The 21,459-nt window shown below is 41.3% G+C and overlaps 3 protein-coding genes across 4 annotated transcripts in view; 2 read left to right on the top strand and 1 right to left on the bottom strand.

The window, feature by feature from the left end:
* The window catches only part of pde3b (phosphodiesterase 3B), a 38,028-nt gene extending 35,807 nt beyond the window's left edge, over positions 1-2,221 (bottom strand). The window contains exon 1 of one of the 2 annotated variants that reach the window (XM_088296994.1): positions 1,137-2,221. In XM_088296994.1, the coding sequence (XP_088153120.1) occupies positions 1,137-2,021 (885 nt within the window). In that variant the 5' untranslated portion in view covers positions 2,022-2,221. The remainder of the gene's footprint in view (positions 1-1,136) is intronic. The other variant, XM_088296993.1, reaches the window with a different exon arrangement.
* Positions 2,222-3,400: 1,179 nt separating this feature from the next.
* copb1 (COPI coat complex subunit beta 1) lies at positions 3,401-12,192 on the top strand. The gene is made up of 22 exons (XM_088296995.1): positions 3,401-3,545; positions 4,488-4,629; positions 4,736-4,965; positions 5,131-5,300; positions 5,509-5,623; positions 5,717-5,809; positions 5,889-6,026; positions 6,127-6,246; positions 6,715-6,822; positions 6,895-7,041; positions 7,161-7,306; positions 7,757-7,853; positions 7,931-8,091; positions 8,152-8,272; positions 8,340-8,567; positions 9,193-9,372; positions 9,453-9,597; positions 9,672-9,791; positions 10,528-10,673; positions 10,850-10,939; positions 11,125-11,280; positions 11,916-12,192. Exons 2-22 carry the CDS (start codon positions 4,539-4,541, stop codon positions 11,973-11,975), a joined length of 2,862 nt encoding a protein of 953 aa, XP_088153121.1. The 5' UTR covers positions 3,401-3,545; positions 4,488-4,538; the 3' UTR covers positions 11,976-12,192.
* A 1,745-nt stretch (positions 12,193-13,937) lies between these two features.
* rras2 (RAS related 2) overlaps positions 13,938-21,459 on the top strand; it is a 29,302-nt gene continuing 21,780 nt past the window's right edge. Inside the window, exon 1 of the mRNA XM_088296996.1 lies at positions 13,938-14,358. Coding sequence (XP_088153122.1) covers positions 14,257-14,358 — 102 coding nt within the window. The 5' untranslated portion in view covers positions 13,938-14,256. The remainder of the gene's footprint in view (positions 14,359-21,459) is intronic.

Raw genomic sequence — 21,459 nt, 5'->3', positions numbered from 1 at the left:
ATGGCAGTGCTCGAAGTACGAATATTTGGTTTGTGTACTTTAGTACATTTTTAGGACTATTTTTATTTTATTGATCGCTTTTTTTTTTTTACTTTACTTCCTACATATGAGAACGTTCTACTCCTTACTTTGTTAAAATAGGCTTGTCACGTTTTCAACCGCTGCACGATGTAAAAATTTAACATCTTTGGGGCTTCAATATTTTCATTGAATTACTTTAATGGAAGTACAGGAATTAAAACAGTAATTCTTTTACCAGAGTCTGTTTTCTTTTTTTTTTTTTTACACAAGTGTCCATACTTCAGTGTAGAGTGTATGTGGGTCATTTCCGAATTTGAGGACAATTTAGAAACAAACATTAAAAAAATAATAATAAAATTTAAAAAAAAAGAAAAAAAGAAAAACGACCTTTTTACTTTTCAGTTTCTGTAATGCATTGGAGAAAATCAGCATAATTTGATCTGACACTTGCTAACATCATTACTACACTTCTTATAATGTATTTTATTTGTCTTATCATAGAATTTGCTGTTTGGTGCAACCCTGTTAAAGCTACTCCGACAACTGAAAAACATTTTTAAAATATTGCGGAATAAATCCTTTGCAAATTAAGGTCTACATTTATCAGTCTTTATCTCTTGTCAGTAGTTCCTACTATCGCCAGTCTTTTTTTTTTTGATACAAGAACCTCTCCTTCTACTGTACTTTGTAATGCAAAGTCCACTTTAGAATCTGTACTTTTACTTAAAAAAGGAGTTGAATCTGTATTTCTACTTTTACCACTATCTTTTACACAAGTACTTGTAGTTACAGAATATTATTACTTTTGCAACCACTGCTTAGAGCAGTTTTTCGCTTCTGTAGTTTAATACGTTTAGTTAAGAAAATCAGTACTATTGTTTCGAGCAGTGAACTCATTGCAAACTTCTGTGCATTTCAGAGTCTGTACTTTATTATGACAACTGAAATAAAATGAGTTGAATTAGTTGTAAGAGTCATTTCTGTTTCAAATGTACTTTGGTAAGTTTGCTCGCAGCAAGTGCCCACGACAGGCTGTATTTTCCTCCTCTGGTGAACATGTGGGCCTTGTTGTTGGGCCCACGACAACAACAAACGTGCAAGTGTAGTTCACGTACCTGCTCTCTGGATATGCACGGTAAAGACGGTCTCCGGGGCATTTTGCAGGTGCCGTAATAACTGCTTGAAGTTTCCCCCAGTGACACACAACTGGATCGTCTCCTGGCCCGGATGACGGGCACCTTGTCCTCCGTGGCGGAGCCCCCGCTCGGAACGTCCCTGGGTGGGTAACATCGGTCGAAGCCGAGCCCCACGAAAGAGCCGCAGAGCCCGGCGACGCAAGCGAGCAGCGGCCGCAGGAGCGGCGGTAGTCCGCCTAAGCTGGTGAATGAGAGCAGCCACACCACGCTGGCGAAGAGCAGGACGAGCACGCTGTGTTTGAGCTTGAGCGTGGGGACGAGCGTGAGGAGCCCCACGCATCCCAACACGAACAACAACCTGCCCACCATTTGCATCTGGTGCTGCTCCTCGCCCCATTGCAAGAAGCGAAGCACCACGAAGTCCCCGAGGTAGCATGACGCCGGCAGCGACAGGAGCCACCAGTGGCTGCCCTCCTCTTTCTTCTTCCTCCTCGTCAGGTAGAAGGTCAGGAAGAAGAAGGCACAGCTGATGCTGAAGAGGGGGCTGGCGGACTGCGAGAAGCCCGTCAACAAAGTCCGCAACTCCCACCGTGAGTCGCTCGGTGAGCTCCGGGAGACGAGCGCGGAAAGCGCCAGAACGACTACGGCGCCCACATAGATGGCGGACACCCCGAAGAACTTGGAGCCCAGCAGGTCTTCGCTGAACAAAAAGCCCCTGTGGTGGTCCTGTTTGAGGGGGGTGACGCAGCTCTTCACGTAGCCGTTCCTGAAGCCGTCCGGGCTGCTGCTGCTGCTGCCTCCGTCGTGGTGGTGGTGGTGTCTCGCTTTACCGTGCGCAGCCTCTCCTTGCTCCCGCGCGGCCATAGCTCGACGACAGCGACACGTCGTCCGTCCCCCCCGCGCCAAAGCCCCACTCGACGGTCTATTCTTGTCGCGCTAACGCAGGACTACATGACGGCGAAGGCGCTCCATGGTCGGTCCCAGTAACATGCTCCAGCAGTGGCACTGAAGAATGAAGGTGAGATGTTGTTTTTACAGCGAACGGCCTCGCTGGCGCCGCCTACAGGCCATAACTGCCATTGCACGGACTCGTTGTCCGCTCGCATCATCGACGCCAGGGGCGTAGCTTCTCATCTGGAGCCCAAGACAAAAAACACACCACCATTTAATGGAACTAAATACATTTCTTCAAGTAATGTACGTAAATAGAAATTTGTCAAAGGTTATCATGTTATTTAGACCACTTTGAAATCTGAAATGACCTGTTACGAAAGGGACAGTCCAATGAATCGATGCTAAAATGGATAGATGGCTCAAATGCATGACGCAATTAAGTTTTTAATGAGAGTGTGATATGATTGTATATTTAACAAATTCTATTGAAAAGGTTGATTTAAACTACATTAAACTCTAAAAAAGAGCATTTGTTCCCTGTCCCTGTTTGCTAAAATTATAATTTAGCATAAAATGTAACAATTTTAATCCTTTGGAGATATTAGTTCTGTTACACATTTATTTTACAATATTTTTCCAATAATACACGGTAGTGCACTTTATGACCCAGTCAACTTGAGATCCAATTTTTGGCTTTTGCTACCTACTTACAAAATATTACACTACGTGTGCTCTATTAGTGCACTCATTTGATGACGTGCAGCACTAAAATGTGTTAAATTCAATGACAAGATGCCATGTAACATTTTTCAGCTATTCCATCTGAAAGTGAACGTTGACACAAATATATGCTGGGACACCGCAAGCATGTAGTATGTTTTTTTTTTTTTTTTAAATATGTTTTCAAGATGGTCTTTGTGGTGTCACCACCAAGTACAAAACAGCTGCAGCGGCAGCAAATCAAAACTGCCAAGATTCAACCACCCGACCTTCCGATCACTGGGCAACCCGCTCTACCAACGGAGGTAAAGCCACCCAGCAAGGATGTTCTATTGTTGCCCTGCGGTAGTTGGTGACCATCTTTTTTCAATCATTTTTTAAATCAATTAACCACATCCAATAAGTTCAATACAAAACTGTGTGTTATCAATGTCTTTTTGGTCCAACATAAAATTGTTTCTACCAAGTGATAGTCATGTCATTTTTTGGTAGTTTATACAAAAGGAAATTAAACCCAATTTCCCAGGACGTTTTCGGTTATTGTTTCCCTGTTTTGTATCTTTTGATGTGCGTTGCTTTGTTTTTCGCTCCTCGTAATTTGACCCTCCCGGGACACCGTACCAGTGATGTGGCTCTCAACCTTTCCAGGCTCCACGTCACAAGGAAGTTGTGGCGACCCCTAGACGCAACTCACCAAACGGAGCGACTGCCTTTTATAAATGTAAATAATACAGCTTCCACAGAAAGGACGCGTTATATTGGTGGTGGTTCGAGGTAAAATATACACATAACCTTTGCTATCACTGCTAACTGTGTCGATAATTTTTAATCTGGCGTCTGATAGCGAGCTAGCATTAGCATCAATGTCCTCCATTTCAATGCGTTGGCCTGGACGAAAGAAGCGAAACTGACGCCAGCCGATGGTTGCTGATTGATTTTTGATAATGTATCGTTCATCCCATTTAGTGAACGGGGGCCTAATTCTTGTGCGTGTTTATTGCTGAAATATCTTGCTGTCGAACTACGCGGATGTTTAGCGTAGCACGGTTGTCAATGCGCTCCATGCTACGTGTCACTTCATTCATTATTTACTCGGAAGTCGCATTTTGCACGTTTATCATCATCATTTTCAATCTAAATAGGCCCTTGTATTTTTGAATGAAATCGATGGAAGTTTTAACGAACGATCTTATTTATCCTGCATAATCAAATTATACTCGGTTTTACGTTCCTCGGAGCATCACGTTAAATGATTATTAACCTGTTGATCTTACTTCCAGCAAGTGTTACATATACGTATTATTTAATGCATGCCTTAATGTATTCTGTCATGTCACTGCATTTTAAATATAGAGTAAAATGCCAATATTTTAGAGCAGTGCAACACCACTGTGTGTGTCAAGTCAACAACTGATCATTGTTAAATTAATTGACAAATATATTGTTAATTGATGAATCATTCCGTCTACTTCCTTACTTAAAAACTGTCTTGATCCTTTTGAGTTTTACCCTCTCAATAGCACTATTCAAATATTTCTGTAGTCAACAAAGGGTTGAAAATTAAAGTTTTTATCTGATTAGTCAAAAAGGTAATCGGCAGATTGTTCAATGATGAGAATAATTGTTAGTTCCAGTCCTGATCTTTTATGTAAATTTCCTTAACTGGTTATGGCCTCCATCACAGACTCAGTTTACTGATTTTTGTGCTCTCTGCAGGTGTAAAGCCGGTCAGTGATCTTTGAAGACCATTCCAAGCCCAGCAGCAAAATGACAGCTGCGGAGAACGTCTGCTACACTCTGATCAATGTCACATCTGACTCAGAGCCCCCCTCTGAAGTCAGTCTCAAGACTGATCTCGGTAATTGTTGTTGATTTTTATGCTGGACTCCTATAAGATGTAAAAGTATAATTTTTTTGTAATCACTGGACAATTTTAATTGTTGTTTTGATTATCAATTCCACAGAAAAGGGGGAAATTAAAGCAAAAACTGAGGCACTGAAGAAAGTGATCATCATGATCTTGAATGGGGAGAAGTTACCTGGTCTGTTGATGACCATAATCCGCTTCGTGCTGCCTCTTCAAGACCACACCATCAAAAAACTGCTACTGGTGTTTTGGGAGATTGTGCCAAAAACCACCCCGGATGGGAAGCTGCTCCAGGAGATGATCCTGGTCTGTGACGCCTACAGGAAGGTATGTTCACAAATGTTTTAAAACTCAGGATATTAGCTCTACAGCAGTGCATAGTTGAATCGTATGCGTCCACTACGAGTATGTCGCCGCCTGATAACAAAGATTTGCCATGGTGTCGTAAAAATCCATTCATCAATTAATAAGGCGGTATTACTTCAATTTTAGGACCTGCAGCACCCCAATGAGTTCATCCGAGGCTCCACCCTCCGTTTCCTGTGCAAGCTGAAGGAGTCAGAGCTGCTTGAGCCTCTCATGCCTGCGATTCGCGCTTGCCTGGAGCACCGACATAGCTACGTCCGACGGAACGCTGTCCTGGCCATTTACACCATCTACAGGTACAAATTTGGAATTATTATGATGGAGATGGGACTTTTTTTAATTGGAGTGCTGACCCATAGTGGCTCATTTGCATGAGTCAAGACTGCAGCAGATTGATTATTATTTACATATGTTGGAACAATTTTAATTGGCGAAAAAAATTATTTTCTTTTAGGATTTTTTCATGGGGAAAAAAAACAATAATTTGATAATTATTTGGCTCAGGAACTTTGAACATCTCATCCCGGACGCTCCAGAGTTGATCCATGATTTTCTTGTGAATGAAAAAGATGCAAGCTGCAAGAGAAACGCTTTTATGATGCTGATTCATGCCGATCAGGTCGGTGACGCATCGCATCTTACTTTCATTGTTGCAAGTAACTTTGACACCACCACTCATGATGGCCCAATTCATTTCAATCATTTCCTCTAGGATCGAGCTCTGGATTATCTCAGCACGTGCATTGATCAAGTTCATACTTTTGGAGATATTCTCCAGCTTGTCATTGTGGAGCTGATTTACAAAGTAAGTTTTGTCCTTTAGCGCTGTCGAAATCTCCCAGTACCCTAAAAAAAAAATAAAAAAAAATATTTTTCCTCTTCAGGTGTGTCATGCAAACCCTTCTGAGCGCGCCCGCTTCATCCGTTGCATCTACAACCTGCTTCAATCCTCCAGCCCGGCTGTCAAGTATGAGGCAGCTGGGACGCTTGTAACTCTCTCCAGTGCACCCACAGCTGTTAAGGTACACTGGCAAGATTTGTGACAAATATTGTCTTGGCCAGGAAACGGACAAATACATTTCATGATTATATTATATCCTACATTTCATTTATAATTTACAGGCCGCTGCCCAGTGCTACATTGATCTGATTATCAAGGAGAGTGACAACAATGTAAAACTCATCGTCCTTGATCGTCTGGTTGAGCTAAAGGAGCATCCCACTCATGAGCGTGTACTTCAGGTATTTGAAATTCTGGGATCATTTAAGTATCATGCTTTTAAATTAAAATAGTCTGAACAAAGCTTTTTTTTAATTTGTTTTATTTTTTGCAGTATTCTTATTGAACTTGAAATTGAAATTAAACTTGTTAATTAGTTTCCTATACTTTTTTAACATGAAGGAATCATTTTTCCGTACGGACTAACTGAATGATGATGATAATGCCTGCACCTCTTGTGCAGAATTTTTTTTTTAATTCAAAATAATTTTTTGATTAAAATACTCAAACGGTAGTATAATCAATTAAAAAATTCTTTGATTGAAAGCCATTGCATTCTGGAAAAGGTCCACAAGGTGGTGCTGTTGTGAAAAACAATTACTGCGCATTATTTGGAAAAATGTACTAATGTGTACGAGAATATTTAATGTCTGGTGCCAATGTGTGACTTGAACGAGTGATTGAAAATAACCCCTACTTCCTAAACACAGGACCTTGTGATGGACATCCTTCGTGTTCTCAGCACTCCGGACCTGGAAGTGAGAAAGAAGACCTTGCAGCTAGCTCTGGACCTTGTGTCATCGCGCAATGTGGAAGAGGTCTGTCGAGTGTCGTGTGTTCTCTTTTCAAGTCTCCGCCATTTCAATTTACATAAGTGTGTCCCTCTTCAGTTGGTGATTGTTTTGAAGAAAGAGGTGATCAAGACCAACAATGTGACTGAACACGAAGACACAGACAAGTACAGGCAGCTTTTGGTGCGCACGCTTCACTCTTGCAGTGTGCGCTTCCCTGACATGGCGGCCAATGTCATTCCTGTGGTGAGCTTTTTTTTTTTTTTCTAGGCTTGTTTGATGTCTTGAATATCATACATACCAAGCAAAATAATGTTTTTGCTTGTGATCAGTGATATGTTCAATAATATTTGCTACATTTTCAGCTGATGGAATTCTTAAGTGACACTAATGAAGCAGCGGCCGCTGATGTGCTGGAGTTTGTGCGAGAAGCCATTCAAAGATTTGACACCTTGAGACCGCTTATCATTGAGAAGATGCTGGAAGTCTTTCATGCTATTAAAACTGTCAAGTAAGTCTTAACCATCAATAATTACTTGAGGGGGGAAATTAGAAATATTGTAAATGTGCTTTCAGCAGCCACTGATGCGTGAAGTCCTCAATTACAGAGAGCACTAACTTGATTACGTAGATAACTTTAATGAGTTTCAGTGTGATGTCCGTTAATGTCATCCTTGTTTATCGGAACTGTACTGATGTTATGTTTGAGTATGTGAATAAGATGCCGCACTGTGCGATAATTTAGTGGATGTCACCCTTGGTCAATATTGCAAGTGAAAGGAAAAGCCGGTATTAATTTGTCTAACGTGGTTAGGGGATTATTTTTAACCTGTATGCGTGTGTGTTTGTGGACAAGTTGTTGGACATCATCATCCCATTTTTTATGTCGATGTCTCACAGTACTTTATTAGTGCCAGTACACAGTGCAAACCAGTTTGAGACCATGTGCCTCGTTCTACAGAATCTACAGAGGGGCGCTTTGGATCTTGGGTGAATACTGCAGCACAAAAGAAGACATCCAGAGTGTGATGACAGAAGTCCGCAGGTCACTGGGAGAGGTATCCCATAATATTTTATGTGTCCTTGCTCTCACAAAGTACAGAACAAATATCTGACATGTTCTTTAATTGCCCAGATCCCAATAGTTGAAAATGAGATCAAGAAAGAGACAGGAGAGTTGAAGCCAGAAGACGAAGTGAGTGCCGCTCCAGCTCAGAAGCTGGTGACAGAAATGGGCACCTATGTGACACAGAGCGCCCTGAGCTCCTCCAGGCCTTCCAAAAAAGATGAGGATAGGTAAGAAATGTCTTACGTATTCTTTTCTCATCCCACTCATCATTTGTTCTTTCTGTCCAGGCCTCCACTGAGGGGCTTCCTGATGGATGGTGACTTCTACGTGGCGGCTTCGCTAGCCACTACCCTGACCAAAGTGGCTTTGCGCTATGTTGCGATTGTCCAAGACAAAAAGAAGCAAAATGTAAGTTTGTCATGCTTACGCTCATGAAACACAATACATGTCCAGCTAATCTCACTCTCCGTGTTAGTCTTTTGTTGCAGAGGCCATGTTGATCATGGTCACCGTACTGCACCTGGGCAAGTCCTCACTGCCTAAGAAGCCAATTACAGATGACGACGTGGACCGGATATCACTGTGCTTCAAGGTCCTGTCAGAGTGCTCGCCGCTCATGAATGACATCTTCAACAAGGAGTGCCGCAAATCCCTGTCACATATGCTGACTGTCCGCCTGGAGGAGGAGAAGCTGTCACAGAAGGTAATGGCTCTTGACCGTTGACGCCTGTCAATATTCTCATTTGTCCAGGCCATTCGATTGTCATGGCACAGAATCGATCGCAACCGGACAGTTCAGGTTGTCTTAGATGATGTTTTGCTTCTCTTCCGAGCAGGAGTCATCAGTGCTTTATGTCACTCATTGGGCTTTTACTCCCACTGACGTTTATATTCGTCAATTATATTTTTCAAAGGTTTGGTGTGGAAGTGGGTCTCGCCCAGCTTGTCTGTGTAATTCTGGTTTTAAAATAACTCTAATTACTAACTGATCCCTGCAGATAGCAGCATTTCATCGCTTGGTATTTTTGATCAGCAAAGCTTTTGGGTTCTTGCCAAAGAGCTGAAGTAGCCCAAAACAAAATTTTTTCTGGTGAAGGAATAAATTAAACTCATGCTTTAGGTAGCTTCTGTGGGTATTTAAACATCAGTATTTTTTTTTTAAAAGAACTGGAAATATGGAGAACTCTGCTTTGAAAAGGGATGTCAGTAAATGAGCTAAGATAACTTGGAAAAATATATCAATTTATGCGCCATTAGGGCAGCACCTGTTATTTGGACAATATTTGTTACAAATGCTATTTTCTGTTTTTTTTTTTCTACGATACCAGAAAGAGTCCGAGAAGCGCAACGTAACAGTGCAGGCAGACGACCCGATCTCCTTCATGCAGCTCACGGCCAAAAATGAAACAACTTCTAAGGAGGACCAGTTCCAGCTCAGTCTGTTGGCTGCAATGGGCAACACTCAAAGGAAGGAGGCTGCTGATCCCCTGGCTTCAAAACTCAACAAGGTACCCTTTCCTTGCTTCACCAGAAGACAGATGATGAATAACAGCTCTCATCAATTATGAGCAACTTTGTGCCCTTTTAGGTGACCCAGCTGACAGGTTTCTCAGACCCAGTGTACGCCGAAGCCTATGTCCATGTCAACCAGTATGACATCGTTCTGGACGTGCTGGTGGTCAACCAAACCAGTGACACGCTCCAGAACTGCACCCTTGAGCTCGCTACTTTGGGTGAATTTCGTTCACTGTCAACTCATGTTTGTTTTTTTTTGTATATCTTTTCTCATAAAGTCGTTTTTCCACAGGTGACCTCAAGCTGGTTGAGAAGCCTTCCCCGCTTACTCTGGCCCCTCATGACTTTGCCAACATCAAGGCCAACGTCAAAGTGGCTTCGACTGAAAATGGCATCATCTTTGGCAACATAGGTAAGAAAAGTGTGCAATTCAACGGTGGTTCTCAAAGTTTTTGCACCAAGTATCGGCTCAGAAAAATACTTAGCACACCCATAATGATCAACATCAAAACGCAATTTTGTAGAATGTAGGCCGATGAGCACGGAAAAGCAAACATTGAATTGAAATTTTGACACTTTGATCAGAACAAATTTTGTCATGTTGTTGCACGTGTTGTCAATTAAATGGGGAGCTCGGTATGTGTGACATACGTAGTGCGAATGTTTTGTGGAGGCAAGCGGTTTCGTTCAAGCGAAGTCGATGAGCAGGTACGCTATGTGGAGAGTTAGTTTGCCAGCTAATCAGCATTAATGCAAATGTTCAGTAGGAATGAAGCCCATCTTGGCAGTATATCTGTCGTTAGTGTGCTGCCAGCCTCTCCTTCACTTCATGCACGGCATCAAACAAAGGGAATTTGCCCCGAAGAGATAAGCTATCGGATACAGATGATGCCAGCGAGGATTTGTTATGTATAACACAAATAAGCATAATTACCAACTCCGATTCTATTTTTGGCAACAACGTCGAAAAAATAGAAATCAATTCCATCCCCAAAAAACAACAACAAAAAAGCCACTTTAACATTATACACAATTTGGGCATTTCATTCAGTGATTCTTTTTCAAGTCACGAGAGGGAACCCGCAGACCACTTTTGAGAATCACTGACCTTTAACGTTCCGGTGCGACATTTTCTTCTTTGTCTCCAGTCTATGATGTGTCCGGAGCTGCAAGCGACAGGAACTGCGTTGTCCTCAGCGACATCCACATTGACATCATGGACTACATTCAGCCCGGGTCCTGCACAGATGCCGAATTCAGACAGATGTGGGCTGAGTTTGAGTGGGAAAACAAGGTGAGCTTTCCGATTCGCTTTGGCGCTCTCTCTCCAGTAGTACGGTCTGTCTGTGTGGAGTCATACTTTTTGGTATTAGGTGAGCTTTATTAAGTTGTAAGTCCATGAACTGGAAGGAAACCTGTTGATTTATGTTTAAACCAACGAATGAACTTTTTTCTTTATTCTCCTGATAGGTGACCGTGAACACAAACATCACTGATTTGAACGAATACCTCCAACATATCCTCAAGTCCACAAACATGAAATGTTTAACTCCAGAGAAGGTTTGTTCTCCCCTGAGTAGAAGCAAATTGAAATAATTGTAATTCTTCTGCTACATTACGAAAATAATTTTGATGATTGGGCTGTGTTTTTTCCTGCTGTGTGTTATATCAAAAATAATCGTTCTGATGACAAATGGCAGACACACGCAAATAATATTCTTGTATCTTTGTCTCTGCTCAACCAGGCATTGTCCGGCTTCTGTGGTTTCATGGCGGCCAACCTTTACGCCCGTTCTATCTTTGGCGAAGATGCCCTGGCTAATGTCAGCATCGAGAAGCCCATCCACCTGGGGCCTGATGCACCCGTCAACGGACACATACGCATTCGAGCAAAAAGTCAGGTGGGTCACTGCTGCTTCAATATGAGCATCTTCACCGTTAATTTTCTTGTAAAGTAAATTATTAATTCACAATCAGTGCCGAAGAATAAAGTGGTTTCGCTTCGCTATGCGTGAAACAAACAGATTTGAAATAAAACGACTACTTAGCTTTGTCTTATGAAAGTGAGAAAATCTGGGGATCTGGAGCGGGAGGGCAGCTCTGCCTCGGCCATGTGACCATGTGTGACTCCACGGTCTTAACTGCTTCCAACTACATTTGTGTGAGAAGGGTGTCATAGTTAAGAAGGTACAGAGCCCGGGAAACAAAATACTGCAGCGACACAAAGGCCTAGCTCAAGTCAGCCATCTCATTATTTCTGCTAACACGCAATACAAAACGCCACAGATGGGCGAGTAAAACTAGCATAGACATTGTAATATAACCATTTGAGCAATGAATATTTGAACACAAATGTTGCAGCATTACTCAAGGACTGAAAATCTAAAAATACGTACTTAATCCTCTGCACATTACATTATTTAAGGACATTATTACAGTAGTTTTTCATAAAGTGCAATACAGTAGACTGCTATTTTTCTTATTAAAACAGCATTGCAGCCAATTTTGATGTTTTTCTTTTTTTTTTTTTTTTCAGGGGATGGCCTTGAGCCTGGGCGACAAGATCAACCTCTCCCAAAAGAAGGCGATTCTCTGAAAGAACTTTTCATGCAGCTTGACCCTTCTGACTTTGTAAAAGTCAGCCACTCTTCTTATGTATCATCCCTTCTGCTCCCTTGCATCTCTGCACCTGTACAACTCGGGATGGTCAGTTGGCTTCTGTGCTGTCTTTTTTTTTTTAAACATCACTTGTCTCTATTCACTCATTTCTGGTTCATTTTGAATACATGCCCATTAAAGTATCATCAGATGTATGTATTTGTTATTCATTGATATGCCATATGCCAAATGACTGAAAAGTATTTTTCTCCTAATTGCATCAAATGACTTGTCTTGAAAGACCTACCACTAACAGAACAAGTTGGATGAGACTGCATGTAGTACCCTTTTTTTTTAAGTGCAAGACGAGACAACTGCAACACATGCAGCTGTTATGCATCATAACGCTTATTGCAATCATCTCGTCTTGTAGCACAACCAGTTACTGTTTTCCCAGAGGGCTGAAAACAAAGTGTCTGACTGGGGTGTGGTATTTATTAATCACGTGAATAATTAGTCGGGCTACCTCGTGTACTGGAAGTTTGAGGATTTTTTTTTTCTTGTAAAGTTACACATGCATTACTGTTGTGATAACAGAAAGGCCACATATACATACAGCATATCATACTCAAAAATGTAATCCATGTGACTTGAACCAAACCAACTGAATTTCAGTATGCGACACTGGAAGAAAAAGAAAAAAAACATCTCTTTGACAGGGGAATGCAGTTGTAGTTGCAGTCATTTATTGTGAAGCAATCACAGCAGCTTGATTGTTTTAGACATTCACTATAACCCGCGCATTAATTTGTGCATTAAGACAAAATGATACATTAAATATTAAATCAGTCAATGAAGTTGATTTGAAAGAGACGTGTTCAGTCTCAAGTGAAAGGACTCCCACATGAAGCTACATAGCTGTGGAACTAACTCCAGGCTGTAATTGGAATTCCTCGCATGCCTGATATGTTTTACAGTGTGAGGCTGATGTGGAAATTCTCCTGTCAGGGCACAGAAATTCACAGCGACAACATGAAATACAGCCCTCATATCGTTAGTAGTCACCAACCTGCAAAAAAAAAAAAAAGTGTCATTTCTGTTGCCGCAAAATAATACCTCGGACTGAAATGATGTGTGTTGACCTCCATGCCCCCACATGACGGTTTAGAGTCTGGTGGCACTAGATGGCGTCATGGCCTTCAGTCGACACTCTACAAGTGTCCTGAAGTTTGTCATATTTGTCAAAGTGGCGTTGTTGACATGCCTGAGGTCACGCACGTCCTGCCTGTAAACTTCAGCATCGGTGGAAGTGGGAGTGACGCTCTCAAAATAAGTTGATGAACAGTTATGGAATCCGACAAAGCATTGGGTCATGAAGCCACTGATAACTAGAGTGGGCTCACTCCTTTATTGTCACGTTTAGGTTTAGTGCAGAAAATAATCGAGAAAATTACACATCTTTCAGATTATTACAAGGTTTAGTTCCAAGTTGATATACATTGATGGACTGAAAGTGCCCAAATTAAATACATAAATACACCACCAAATGTTTAACTTGTCATTAATTAATTAATTGTTTCATTCATTCATTAAATATGGAATTAAATCAGATAAATACATATATTTAAATAATTAAATAAAAGTGTCATTTATTTATATATATATATATATATATATATATATATATATATACACATAGTACAGTGTCTAAGTTCTTTTACTCTTGCCACTAAAGCAATTTTTGTTGTGTACGTATGTACATTTCAAATGTTTTTACTTTTACTTAAGTAAATAAGTTGAATCATATGTTTACCAGTCTCACCCACTCAAGAATCAGGTGTGCAGGCTGCTGTTTGTGGACAACTAAATATGAGATAGTGACATAAATCTCCGGTCTTTACAAGGCGGCTGGAGCGAACGTGCACGCGCTTCCGCGTGTTCATTTATATGCAGGCACGGGAGCCCCCTATGGGCCGATGATGGTACTGCACCAGCTGACGATCACTTCTCCGGTCTCCACATCTTGTTGAGCGTCGCAGGCGGAGACAGGCAATCAGGCAGTGTGGTCGAGCTTCAAACACGGTCACACGTATGGACCGGCGCCCGTAGCTACCTCCGGGACTCCTCCGTGCTCCTCGTCGCTCCCGACGTGCCCGTTTCGACATCTTTCTGCGGGGACTGCCTCTCTCCCTCTCCCGACTGCGTTAGGCCTCCCCGGTGGAGAAGAGGAGAAAAGTGGGGCTTGGTGTGGCGAAGGCGGTGGCGGCGAAGTGTCCTCGATGGCAGGCTGGAAGGACGGCTCGGTGCAGGAGAAGTACCGGTTGGTCGTGGTCGGAGGCGGCGGGGTGGGTAAATCGGCCCTGACGATCCAGTTTATTCAGGTCAGTGAGGCTGCACACCCTCCCTCTTTGGGTGCCCAAAACACGGCGAGCGGCCGGACGGAGCCCGGTGAAGCGGGCACCGGCGGGGGGGTTTGTTTTCTTCGCCGCTACTTTGCAGAGGCCTGCAGCAACTTAGCGAGGGCATGTTTGTCTGCAGAGATTCCAAAAGCTTTTTAAGAGGCATGGCTGTAACATTGAATGCGTCGACGCCTGGGACATCCCCGGCTACTTTGCACTGTGTTAGTTAGAAGAAAAGGGGAAGTTGATTTGAAGCAGAGCTGGTAAAAGTACTCACACACTGTACTTAAGTACAAATACTGAAAGTTGTGGGGAAAAGACAACACGATTCTACTCCTGTTCCTAAATATTAGAGTATTTACTCGGAAATGTACGAAACTCGATTTATCATGTAATATAACTTGGCACAACATGTAACTAAAACAAAAAAAAATACTTAAAATAACGCGGTAGCTTGGCAATTGTAATGGAGCCTGCTCGCATATCAAATACATGACAGTGAAATTAATTACAATCATTTGTAAAAATATTTTAGTCTTCTAAAAAAAAACAATAATGACTTTCTCAATTGAAATGAATCGAAATGGGTTGAGCCTTTCCAGCCCCTCCCAAAAACAAATTTTCATATAATACCCGTTTTGATAACGTCACACCAATTTGAAAAACATTTATCTTGCCATAGTGCTTGTAGTGAAAGGAAAACAAGATCATTTTTTTACACGCTATATTAAGGTGTTGCCACATCATTGTATACGTTAGTGAAGTAAATAACAAAATATGTAAAATTAGCTCACAATAAAAACTGAAAAATACTATATTTGCTTCATTTTTCAAATAAGACTGCTATTTTAGAACAAAAGTTATCTTCAATAAGGCCATGGATGACAAATTTATTTATTGCTGTCATTTTTAATGCTCCCCGGTTCACCTTCCTCTTCCTCACACTTCCTCGACTTTACCTTGCTCTATTTATTTATTTTTTTTGTTTTTTTTATGTGGCATCATAATCCCCTGCGGTTGAATCAAGTAACAAGCCTATTTTGACAAAGCATAGAAATCAATTTTCAAATGTAGGGCGTAAAAGTAAAGAGCTGTCAGAAAAAAGAAATCCTTAAAGTGCAGATACTGGACTGATCTACTTAAGTACGATATTAAATAATTGGACTTTGTTATTCACACCACTGATTTCAAGATCTTGCGCATCATCCTCCTGTCCAGATTGATTTATGTCACTGCTTTCAAGCTACAGAAAAGTTGAAGCAGCAACACTTGCCCTATGCTTACAAAAGTTGCCCTATAGTTGCCTCTTAACTCCCACCCCCACCCCCGCCGCAAGAAGAACATCATGCTAGTAGCCAGAGCCAAGGAAAAAGTCCACAGCTAAATCACATGAGAAATATGCTCAAGCACACAGGAGGGGCAAATTTGTCTTGCTTGACTGATTGCAAGCCGAATGTCCAAGAAAAGATGATTAACTTCTGATTTGAGGTGACTTCCGTGAAATGCAACATGGTGTGTTACCCCCCCCCCCCCTTGTTGTTCCTGGAGACCACCCACCTGTCTAACTTTACATGCAGTACTTACGACATGTTACATTTGTCTTCAAAATTGCACCCTGCTGGTTGCATTCCAACACTTTGTAGACTTAAGCGGCCTCGTTCGACCTTCCTGGCCCTCATCGTGGCCATTATATCACCCCGCCATTCACAAAAAAAAGCATACATACGCATAATATGACGAGCTTTGCCCTTTGCAGTGTGTGTGTGTCCCTTGTGTTAGTACTGTATAAGTGAGGCCCGTCTTTTGCTTCCAAGAGACTAGACTGCAGGCAGCTGCATGTCTCCACACTGTCAGACAATGGTGGGCTGGCACACGTTGCAGAGTGTGGGGGGGGGGGGGTGAAAAGCTTCTGGTGAATGTGTGTTGGTGTGAGGGGGGAGTTGTGTCTAATGAGGGTTCAAAAAGCTCATTAAATGCATACCAAGTAAAAAGGGATCAGATAGCTGTGGCCCAGATTCTTGCTGGAGCCCGCTGACCCTGCCGCCTCACACATGGGGAGATTTAAAGAACAATGTAAAAGTTAGCACGGGCACATTGTAATCAGACTATGTTGTGATTCAGCGAAGATTGTATTCGATTGTAAAAGTATTCGGATTTTTAACAGGGCTGAAGCATTTTCCATATTTTCCGGAGAACAAGTTGCTCCGGATTGTAAGTCGAATCAGCACAAAATGCATAATGAGGTAGAAAAATATCATACATCAGTCGTATTGGAGTACAGTACTGTTAATTTATTTAATAAAATGCTAGATTAAAATCAAGGAAGGGAAAGGGAAAATGAAGCTTCAAACGAACCAGCTGCTGTATTTTCGATTCCTCTAGATGGCACTGTTGCTTTAAAATAATGGCAATTCATTGAGATTTCAGCCCAATGTTGAACAGAGAGTGCCACCTAGAGGAGTCCAAAAATACTACAACTGGTTCATGAAGCAGATTTGAAGCTTCATTTACCCCTCACTACCGTAACTGCACCATTGACAAGACTCACCAGCTTTGCGTTGTTTAAGCAGCCACTGGTGAACTTAGTTCGTCAAGCTGTGGCCATCTAGCTTTTAGTTTTATTGATCGCTGATTGAGTAGCTATCCTCCGCTTTTCGCCAGTCCTTAACAAGTTTCTCATTCACTCCACACTTTCTCTCTGCTTTTCGATTACGGTTGTCCGCTGCAAATTTCACTACATGCAACTTTGTAGTCTGCAAAATATGATTTTCTTAAGGAGTATTTGTGTCCAATCGTTCTCAGTTGTTTTTGTAAGGCATCAGAGATATTGGAGTGCCCTCTAGTGGTTGTCTGGGAAATTCCTTTTTTTTTGCAAAAATATCAAAGCAAACTCTCTATCTCGAAGCTTAACATGTTGATTTTAATTTATGGATTTTTTTTTTCTGCGCCTCTGCTAAAGGTTTGTGTAACTTTTCCAAACTAATGTTTTCATTCCAAACTATTATATTTGACTTGAGTTGCTATTATTTCATTGCATAAAAAAACCCAAGTCATTGTGTCTTCATGCAATTATTAAATCCAGTATCTTATCGTGTGAGCACATTTAAAAACAAGGCCCGACTCTATTCCCCGGAGCTTTCTCTCATGATATAATTTGAGAAGGAAATCAGAGTATGACTGCCATGAGGTTTGGAGCAGCGTGTGTGTTTGGGATCAGTTTATCCGCCCTCGTGCTCGCCTCGGCGTAAACGACGCCGTAAAAGTGAGCGAGGGAGACATGTTGACAGCACGAGGAAGCGGACAACCTCTTCCGAGCTCCCCTGCCAGGGGAGAAGACCGAACAGCTGTTCCTGAAGTCGAGGATTTCCCCAAGAACTGCGCAGAGCTTTTTGGGTGGGAGGTGGGAGGGGGTTAGGGGTTTGAGTCCGTCTGGGTGGGATGACGTTAATGGTCACGGACCATGTGGAATTTGGCCCTTTGGCAAAGGAAGTCACTCAACTGTTGCTGCACGTACACGTAAGACCTCCTAGATTCGGATGGAAAAATTTGACCTGCTTCCTGAATCTGTGGAACATGTGTGTGTGTGTGTGTGTGCGTGTTTGTCAGAATATTGGCACAGTGTGTATTGTTTTGCCAAAAATATAGAGTACGTAACAGACAGTCAGTATTGTTTTCTTTTGACTTGTTGGCAGTTTTCTTCATAATGAACAAAACACAGAGAGAGAATATGAGAATATTGCCATCCCTCCATGTAGGCAATTTACGCTATCATATTATTTCATGTAAAATGACCTCGACTGGCTGGCAACGTGATTAGGTGCACTTGATCAACTGAATAATACATCGCAGGGCTGAGCAATTAATCCAATTCAGATCGACATCGCAATGTAATAGAATTAAATTCTCTCATCACAAGGCTGAGATTTGGGTGAGGGAGAATTCAGTTGGTCTGGAGGCTTTATTTTTGTATACTTTTGTATATTTATTATTATTATTATTATTATTATTATTTTAATAATAATAAATAATAAACATTAAATTAAATGGTTGATAAGAATTGCAGTCCACATTTTCATATAATTGTTTCATGAAAGGTGAAAAATGTGTTCGCCTTAATATTGCAGGTGAATTATGACTTACTGACTTATGTTTACGTCACACCTGTTCAGTAGTATTTTGTAAAATGATTGTAATTACCATCTTAACGCGTGTAAGTCAGTGTTTAATGAGTTAAAAACTCTAATTGAAGTAAAATAAATCTTTCATATTCCTTCATTTTTTATTTATTTTAACATAAGACTGACTTATAAGACCAAAACATTTAGATATAATAAATCTGACATTGTAATACGAATTAAGTAGTTTCTTGTATTAGTTAAAAAAATATGCGCAAAGAGGACCTTGAAAAAAAAATCACATATAAAATGTTGGTGGGGGAAAAAAAGTAATTGTATTATTTTTCAAAATAATTAATATAAAAAATACATTTAATTTTAGATTCATTCAAGCATTACATTTTATTTATTTAATATATATTATACAATACGACTTTATTTCTATATTATGATGTCTACAATGTTATATCATGAGATACAATGCATTGCAATTTGCTGGGGTAGTTTTGACAAATTTGTTCCTGATTTGAGTGCGATTAAATACAATGCCGAAGAAACTCTTCAATGTGCATCCTAAGTTAATTTAGCAGTGAAACAAATGTAATAAGTCTGGATCTTGAAATAATATCTCACTATGATATAATAAGCAAACAAGATTACGAAGAATTTAGAGTGCTGGGATGCCACGCCCCGGCCATTCAGAGGAAGAAAAACAGAGACATAGTGCTGAGGCAGAGATTTGGGGGGGCGGGTTTGTGTAGAAAAGAGGATGTCGCTGGAAGCTATAGAGTGGTGGGTGCTGTTGGCCATCCGGATGCCGAGCGCTTGTGATAGCAGCGGGATGACACATCATTGAGTCATCTGACAAACGGAGAGCGCAATGTTGTTGAACGCGACGCCTTTGAGGGAGGAAGCCTCAAAGTACGGGAAAGCGTGACTCACATTGGAGACTGCATGTGGGGTAGTGTGTGTGTGAGGGTGTGTCGGTGTCACTCGCTTGCTTTTACACAACAAATGGGACTACTAGACGTTGTTTGATCTGGTTCGGGCGCATCACTTGATCATTTATGTCCACCTCAGCTGGATTTGTACTTCGCATGAACGATGCACTCATACTTCAGTTTCAAATATTTATCTATTTCTTCATTTATTCTCTTGTTCGATTGTCTGCCACTTTCAGGCTCTGCGCTGTTATTATTGATGTAGAAAGTCAAACGAAATCTATTCCGTGACACTTGCTGACTTGGAAGTTGTTTAATTTAGTAGGATTTTTAGTTCACTTCAGCAAAGATTGATTGATTGGTCGCAGGATTATCTGCCGTTGTGAGAAAAAATCTTTTAGAACTATAGCGAGTCTCTGCGACGATTAATCGAATAACTCCCCCCAAAAATCGATTACCAGGAGAGTGGAAGCAAAGGGATTATTTTTACACACGGACGAGTTTTACAGTCCAAAAACATCACTCTGTGTAGAAGCAAGATGGCGTATCGTATCGACGCTACAAAAGCCTCTAACTGCCGTTTGTAAGAGCATCTTGTGATGCCCCCACAAATGGTCAAGAACAGGCACAGCCACTGGTGCACTTTTAATTCATTTATCGAACAATTGGTTAAAAAAAAAATCAATGCTGGAAATTCTTACAGAAAGGCCAGGGGTGGGCAACAATGGGTTCTGAAATTTGACAGAGGGGCCGGACCAGGAGCGGATGGATGGAGTATTTTGGTAACCTCACCTCATTACAACATCATAATCTGTTTTAGAGTGTGCCTCCTAGTGGGGACACATCAGAATTACTGGGAAAATAAAACATTAACATTATTTATTTAATTTTTTCAAGTTCAGCGGGCCGGATTAAAACGTTTAACGGGCCGCATGTGGCCCCCGGGCCGTAGTTTGCCCATTCCTGGTGTAGATGGTGACTTCAAGTGAATTTTTTTTTCTTTGACCATTCAAAATCAATTTTAATCAGATTACCCGACTAGTCAATGGGATAGTCGGTAGTCATCAATTGCTGCGCATAGTGATGGGTGAATGAAGCTTCAAATCTGCTTCATGAACCAGTTGTAATATTTTTGGAGTCCTCTAGATGGCACTCTCTGTTCAACATTGGACTGAAAGCACACTGGATTGACATTTTTTAAACCCTTTATTTAAAGCAACAGTGCCATCTAGAGGACTCAAAAATACAACAGCTGGTTCATGAAGCACATTTGAAGCTTCATTTTCCCATCACTAGCTTAGCTTTAAGGGCTATTTATAGATATTGCTTTTGCCTTTTAGACATTACCAGTCTAACGTGACATTTACTTGGTCAAATTAATTTGCGCACGTAGTTTAATTATTATATAGCTCAGATTGTAGTGAGCTACGAGAAGTTCTTTCTGGTTCTAAGGTTGTCATCATTTTTCCTTTTTGCCGCCAGAGATACCTTTCTGTCGTCGTGGTGCAAAAGAAGAAAAGACAGATGAGAAAAATGGGCAAAGACATTTGCTCTCTGAGCTGAAGTGACTTGAGATGGCAGCAAATCTTGTGAGAGTCACATGAACTTATTTGACTTTTCGAGGCTTATTTTTTCCAGGAAATGTTGGTTGAACTCTTAAATTGTACCACTGGGGAATTCAAATTTGGAGGTTCCACTGTAATTTGTTGCGTATAAGGATTATGTTCTGTTCCCTTGGATCCAGAAAACACAATTGTGCTGTTCATGCCATGACTATAAATTATTTTCAGGGAAACGGTGCCTTGGTAAGACGATCAATAGGAAGAACATCCCTCCTTGGGCATGTTGAGACACGGTGAAGGTATGATAGAGAGTGGCCCTTTTTTTTAATTATTTTTTTTTTTTTTTAAATATCTTTGTAACCTTTTCTTCTGGCCAAGTAATTCTGTCACATGCCATTCTGCCGCGCGCGAGAACGCTCGTTTATATCCGCTCACCGCAATTGGTTCATCTACTGGAAGGCAGTA

This window comes from Idiotropiscis lumnitzeri, chromosome 5, assembly GCF_059441095.1.
Source record: "Idiotropiscis lumnitzeri isolate Australia: NSW breed Sydney's pygmy pipehorse chromosome 5, RoL_Ilum_1.0, whole genome shotgun sequence".
NCBI classification, from domain to species: Eukaryota; Metazoa; Chordata; class Actinopteri; order Syngnathiformes; family Syngnathidae; genus Idiotropiscis; species Idiotropiscis lumnitzeri.
This window is presented reverse-complemented; position numbering and strand designations above follow the sequence as displayed.